Source organism: Salvelinus sp. IW2-2015, unplaced genomic scaffold (genome assembly GCF_002910315.2).
Source record: "Salvelinus sp. IW2-2015 unplaced genomic scaffold, ASM291031v2 Un_scaffold3713, whole genome shotgun sequence".
Classification (NCBI taxonomy): domain Eukaryota; kingdom Metazoa; phylum Chordata; class Actinopteri; order Salmoniformes; family Salmonidae; genus Salvelinus; species Salvelinus sp. IW2-2015.
Genome location: NW_019944990.1, coordinates 98,150 through 105,309, shown reverse-complemented (window position 1 = coordinate 105,309; position 7,160 = coordinate 98,150). Strand labels below are relative to the sequence as shown.

Here is a 7,160-nt window from a genome sequence, read left to right as displayed (position 1 = left end):
AATACTTATGCAACGACTATATTTTTGTTGTTTCATTTTTGTGTAGATTGTTGACAAAATAAATGACAATTAAATCCACTTTAATCCCACTTTGTAAGACAATAACATGTGAAGAAATCCAAGGGGTCTGAATACTTTTTGCAAGYCACTGCACATATACACAGAGCATTTCTGCCTCTCCATCCCTCTATCCCTCTCTACCTTCCACTGTACCTGTAGGTAGGTCATCTTCTCCTTGGCCAGGGATACGAAGGGCAGAATAAACAGAGCTTTCCTCTGATTGGGTTCTCCAGACTCTCTCAGCATTACAGCTCTGCCACCAGGGTCTTCCCTGCACTGGTTGGGGCTGGGATTAGAGGTCAGGGGTTTAACGGTCAGGGGTCAGGGTAGATTGGTAGGGTCAAGAGGGTCAGGGTTCTGGGGCGGGGTATATTGGTAGGGTCAGGGGTCAGGGTTCTGGGGCGGGGTATATTGGTAGGGTCAAGGGGTCAGGGTTCTGGGGCGGGGTAGATTGGTAGGGTCAAGGGGTCAGGGTTCTGGGGCGGGGTATATTGTAGGGTCAAGGGGTCAGGGTTCTGGGGCGGGGTAGATTGGTAGGGTCAAGGGGTCAGGGTTCTGGGCGGGGTAGATTGGTAGGGTCAAGAGGTCAGGGTTCTGGGGCGGGGTAGATTTGGTAGGGTCAAGGGGTCAGGGTTCTGGGGGCGGGTAGTATTGGTAGGGTCAAGGGTCAGGGTTCTGGGGCGGGGTAATTGGTAGGGTCAAGGGGTCAGGGTTCTGGGGCGGGGTAGATTGGTAGGGTCAAGGGTCAGGGTTCTGGGGCGGGGTAGATTGGTAGGGTCAAGGGGTCAGGGTTCTGGGGCGGGGTAGATTGGTAGGGTCAAGGGGTCAGGGTTCTGGGGCGGGGTAGATTGGTAGGGTCAAGGGTCAGGGTTCTGGGCGGGGGTAGATTGGTAGGGTCAAGGGGTCAGGGTTCTGGGGCGGGGTAGATTGGTAGGGTCAAGGGGTCAGGGTTCTGGGGCGGGTAGATTGGTAGGGTCAAGGGGTCAGGGTTCTGGGGCGGGGTAGATTGGTAGGGTCAAGGGGTCAGGGTCTGGGCGGGGTAGATTGGTAGGGTCAAGGGGTCAGGGTTCTGGGGCGGGGTAGATTGGTAGGGTAAAGGGGTCAGGGTTCTGGGGCGGGGTAGATTGGTAGGGTCAAGGGGTCAGGGTTCTGGGCGGGGTAGATTGGTAGGGTCAAGGGTCAGGGTACCTGAGTAGACCAGGTGTGTCCTTGCAACACGCGTCCAGACTGAGACACTGAGCCTGCAGGGGAACATGGAGGAGACACCATGACGACGGTAGCGCTCAAGGACGGCAGCAGGTAGCCCCCAGCTGGACAACAACAACCTGTCACACTGCTCGTCTGGACGCACACACACCGCTGACAGACCAACCCCTGGGGAACACACACGTTACACACACACCACAGCTGACAGACCAACCCCTGGGGAAACACACACGTTACACACACACACACACACCGCTGACAGACCAACCCCTGGGGAAACACACACGTTACACACACACACACCGCTGACAGACCAACCCTGGGGAAACACACACGTTACACACACACATACACACACCGCTGACAGACCACCCCTGGGGAAACACACACGTTAACACCACACACCGCTGACAGACCAACCCCTGGGGAAACACACACGTTACACACACACATACACACCGCTGACAGACCAACCCCTGGGGAAACACACACGTTACACACACACACACAGCTGACAGACCAACCCCTGGGAAAGACACACGTTACACACACACTTACACACACACACACACACAGCTGACAGACCAACCCCTGGGGAAACACACACGTTACACACACACCTTACACACACACACCACTGACAGACCAACCCCTGGGGAAACACACACACACCACACACACGTTACACACACACACACACACACACGTTACACACACACACACACACAGTTACACACACACACACACACACACACACACACAACACACACACACACACACACACACACACACACACACACACACACACACACACACACACACACACACACACACACACACTAGTTCTTTCATCCCGTACCTGTAGTGTTGAGTGTGCTGGCCTCCAGCCCAGTAGGGGGCGTGAGAACAGAGGCTGACATGTTGTTCCTCAGAGACCGCTGTAGCGCCGCTCTCTCCCTCGCCCGTGCCAGGTGGGAGGGGCTGAACAGGATGAAGTCATCAGACACGTCCAATGGGGAGTCAGCATTCTGGCAGGAACCATTTCCTCTTCCTGTGGGTGTGGTCTCAGAGCTCCTCCCCCTGGCCCTGCGCTTCCTACTGTCAACGACAACATTCAAATGAAATAGACATTTATTGGCAACGGCTGTTAAAGGTACAACCATGTCAATAAAGTTAGAACAAGATCAAATTATGTTTTTTGTTTGTATATTAATCTACTTGTAAAAACACACCCTCTGGAGCTGCAGTTCTTCTGAGGGGGTGAGGCGTCCGTAGGTCTGTGTGGAAGTGTCCCAGCATGCTCTCTGTCCTCCGAGTCTTCACTGAACAGCAGGCACTGAGCCAGGTCCTTACGGTGCGCTGTCTGAACCAGCCCTGAATGCTCACACACACCTGGTCCAAGTCCAACCCTAGCCCCGACCTCTGATCCTGGTGTCAGGCTGTGGGAGGTCTGGGCTGGAGCTGCAGAGGCGTGGGAGACCCCTCTCTGGATTAAAGATACCCCCATCTCTACCCCATGTGTTAATTTCATCCCTCCAGGATCCAGAGCTTCCAGCACCTGCAGCATCTCCTCTCCGGGGTCGAAAGAGGAGTCTCCTACCACACACACCTGTCCTGCAGCCACATTCTGGGCCGTGTGTGTGTTGTCACGCAGCGTGTGTGTGTTGTCACGCAGCGTGTGTGTGTTGTCACGCAGCGTGTGTGTGTTGTCACYCAGCGTGTGTGTGTTGTCACGCAGCGTGTGTGTATGAGTGTTTTGCAGGCGACTGGAGCGTCTTGGGGTGAGTGGCTGCTCAGGGTCGGGGACACTGCAGAGAGAAACACAGAGTTAAAACATTATAACATCTAGTAATGTTATAATATAGTAATTAAGACAGGGTTATAATATCTAATCATGTTATAATAGTAATTAAGACAGGGTTAAAACATCTAGTCATGTTATAATATAGTAATTAAGACAGGGTTATAATATCTAGTCATGTTATAATATAGTAATTAAGACAGGGTTATAATATCTAATCATGTTATAATATAGTAATAATCACAGGGTTAAAACATCTAGTCATGTCATAATATAGTAATGATAACAGGGTTATAACAGGACTGTGTGCTCTCGATCCCCATGGCCGATGTGAGAAGGACTTCCAAGCGTGTTAACCCTTGCTAGGCTGCCGCCAGACGGCATCCCGAGCCACGTCCTCAGAGCACATGCAGAACAGCAGGCTGGAGTGTTTACAGACATATTAAATCTCTCCCTATCCCAGTCTGTTGCCCCCACATGTTTCAAGATGGCCACCATTGTTCCTGAACCCAAGAAAGCAAAGATAACTGAACTGAATGACTACCGGCCCATAGAACTCACTACTGTCATCATGAAGTGCTTTGAGAGGCTAGTTAAGGATCATATCACTTCTACCTTACCTGACACCCTATGACCCACTTCAATTTGCTTACCGCCCCAACAGATTCACAGACAACGCAATCGCCATCACACTGCACAATTCCCCCTGGACAAAAGCAATACCTATGTAAGAATGGTGTTCGTTGACTACAGTTCTGCGTTCCAACACCATTGTCCCCTCAAAGCTCATCACTAAGTTCAGGACCCTGAGACTGAACACCTCCCTCTGCAACTGGATCAAAATTGCTTCGGTATGAATTAGAAAATGTCCGTGTCTGTAATTTTCAGTTTATCATCCCAGCTCTACAGAGTGGTGCCAGGAAGATAACCTCTCCCTGATCATGGACTACAGGAGACAGCAGAGAGAGCATGTCCCCATCCGGGGCCGCAGTGGAGAGGGTGAAAAGCTTCAAGTTCCTCTGCGTGCACATCACTGACGACCTGAAATGCTTCTACYTGTGTATTGCTTGCTGTTTGGGGTTTTAGGCTGGGTTTCTGTARAGCACTTTCTGACATCGGRTGATGTAAAAAAGGGCTTTATAAATCAATTTGATTTGATTGAAATAGTCCCTGTCACAGACAGTGGTGAAGAAGGTGCAACAGCACCTCTTCAACCACAAGAGGCTGAAGAAAGTCAGCTGGGCCCCTAAGAKCCTCACAAACTTCTACAGATGCACCATTGAAAGCATCCTGTCGGGCTGCATCTCCGCCTGGTGKGGTAACTGCAGGGCTCTCCATCTACAGCACCCGGTGTTACAGGAAGGCCAAGAAGATCATCAAGGACCTCATCCACACGAGCCACAGCCTGTTCACCCATCTACCATCTAGAAGGCGGAGACAGTAGGGACGGGACGATACCAGTATCGAGATACTCATTAGTATCGTGGCAAGGAAACAAAACACGAAGCMAATTTAACCTTTTAGGAAAACAACCCTAATTTTGGAAACAAACATGATTATGRTGTCATCCAGAGTTATTTATTTTCCAAGCTCTAGCACACACTATTTCACATACAGCAGGTTTTTAAAAGGTCCAAATACTTTTGGTGTGCTCAGTGTTTAAAAAATATTCCGATACTGGTATTGTCCCGGCCCTAGGAGACAGTACAGGRGCGTCAAAGCTGGAACCGAGCGACTGATAAACAGCTTCTATCTCTAGGCCATCAGTCTGTTAAACAGTCACCACTAGCCAGCCTCCGCCCAGTACCCTGCCCTGAACTTTAGTCACTGTTACTAGTCGGCTACCACCCGGTTACTCAACCCTGCACCTTAGAGGCTGCTGCCCTATGTATGTACTGTACATAAACATGGAACACTGGCCACTTTAATAATGTTTACATACTGTATTCCTCACTTCATATGTATTTACTGTATTCTAGTAATGGTTCCTATATAACTACTGCTGTACTCACCTTTTCAAATCAAATCAAATGTATTTATATAGCTATTCTTACATCAGCTGATATATCAAAGTGCTGTACAGAAACCCAGCCTAAAACCCCAAACAGCAAGCAATGCAGAAGTAGAAGCACGGTGGCTAGGGAAAACCTCCCTAGAAAGGCCAAAACCTAGGAAGAAACCTAGAGAGGAACCAGGCTATGAGGGGTGGCCAGTCCTCTTCTGGCTGTGCCGGGTGGAGATTATAACAGAACATGTACTGAACATATACTGTCTGTACACCATCCTATATAACTACTGCTGTCCACACCTGTTTTATTCACCGTTCTTACTGTCTATACACACCATTATATATTTAGATTCTGACATTGATCATTCTGATATTGCTTGTTCTGATATTTCTTCATTTCTTTATTTTTACTTTTGGGATTATGTGTGTATTGTTTTGTATTGCTAGATATTACTGCACTGTCGGAGCTAGAAACACAAGCATTTCATTGCACCTGCGATAACATTTGTAAATATGTGTATGCGACCAATAAACGTAGATTTTGACCGTAGTGCTGCTTTGATTGACCGACAATAACAAGCTACACGCTTGAAAAGCGTTTTCATTAAAATAGGGATATTTTTTTTCTTCTAAAAAATGTATACTCGATAGTAATCGAATACTAACGTCCGTAGCAGTCGCCATCCCGAATAATATTAAAACCTCTTAATGTTATAATATAGTAATTAACCGAGTTTCGAAATCTAGTCCAGTACATTCTGTTAACGAGTCAACTGCTGTTCCACAGTGGGACATAGATGTATTAACATGCCAAGTTAACTCAGTGTAGTGAGGGGGAAAAAATGTCCACCTGTTTTTCTTGATGATCTGATGTCGTCCCATGTAACATTTCCTCTTGGCCGGAGGGGCCGCGGAGCTCATCCTGTCGTCTTAACTATGCGTCTCCTGACCGGAGTCCTGTCCGGCTGGACTGGCTGACGGACCACGGTAGAGAGCAGGGCTCAGCAACCCTCCATATCCGACCTCACTGTTACTGGGCTGGCTGGAGCAACCAGGCAGCAGGTTCACTACGACAGCGTATCATGGTGAAATAAAACATTCATTAGTATACTTGTAACAGTCGTTAGCTAACTAGCTAACTAACGTTAAAGTAGTTACGTTAGCTGAAAGTTAGTTGTAGTCACTTTTTGCTACAAAATTAAACGTTTCGCCAGATAACGTTAACAACATTAGRATGCAAAAGTTGTGAATATAGCACAGAGTAAGCTACATTTGTTTCTGCAAATAATGTCAACAAATAAAAGAAAGAGGACAACAACAAAAATATGTTGTAGGAAAATGGAAACATACGTGAAGAATCGAAAATACCGCCAGTGTTTCACAAAYAAAAGTCCGATGGTGTACAACAACTTCCGTTCGTTGATAGTAGTAAACATGGACTTTCACTTGGGAAATCTAAATGATCCTCAAACCATTCACAATTACAGCAACACTTTKATTCATATTTTTTAAATAGGAGTTTATGAAACTGTTCTGAGCTTTCTGACCTTTAAAGAATTGACATGTTCAGCCAGAGGGGTATTATACAAAGGCKTACCATCAACACTAAAAACGTACTTCCGGGTCAAGGAATTACGAAAATTGTCCAAATAGAAGTCCCCYACGTAATCGTAGAAAGGTGTCGCAAACCTGTATTTATTCATGATATATGAAAAATAATAGGCTAAACATGAACATTGATTCATATTTGTTCATATTTAAGTGACATTAGCATTGAAATGTGGGTTTAATTGTATTGGTCACATACACATGGTTAGCAGATGTTAATGCGAGMGTAGCGAAATGCTTGTGCTTCTAGTTCCGACCACGTAATAMCTAAGTAATCTAACAATTCCCCAACAACTACCTAATACACACAAATCTAAATGGGTGAATGAGAATATGTACATATAAGTATATGGATGAGCGATGGCAGAACGGCATAGGCAAGATGCAGTAGATGGTATAGAGTACAGTATATACATATGAGATGAGTAATGTAGGGTATGTAAACATTATATAAAGTGGCATTGTTTAAAGTGACTA

At 47.0% G+C, this 7,160-nt stretch overlaps 1 protein-coding gene across 1 annotated transcript; it reads right to left on the bottom strand.

Annotated features, from left to right (window-relative positions):
- Positions 1 to 305: 305 nt before the first annotated feature.
- LOC112076381 (uncharacterized) lies at positions 306 to 6,408 on the bottom strand. Its single transcript, XM_024143181.2, has 5 exons — positions 5,926 to 6,408; positions 2,499 to 3,074; positions 2,126 to 2,361; positions 1,249 to 1,434; positions 306 to 346 (listed from the first exon to the last, which is right to left on the bottom strand). Exons 1-5 carry the CDS (start codon positions 5,994 to 5,996, stop codon positions 306 to 308), a joined length of 1,110 nt encoding a protein of 369 aa, XP_023998949.2. The 5' UTR covers positions 5,997 to 6,408.
- Between the last annotated feature and the right edge of the window lie 752 nt (positions 6,409 to 7,160).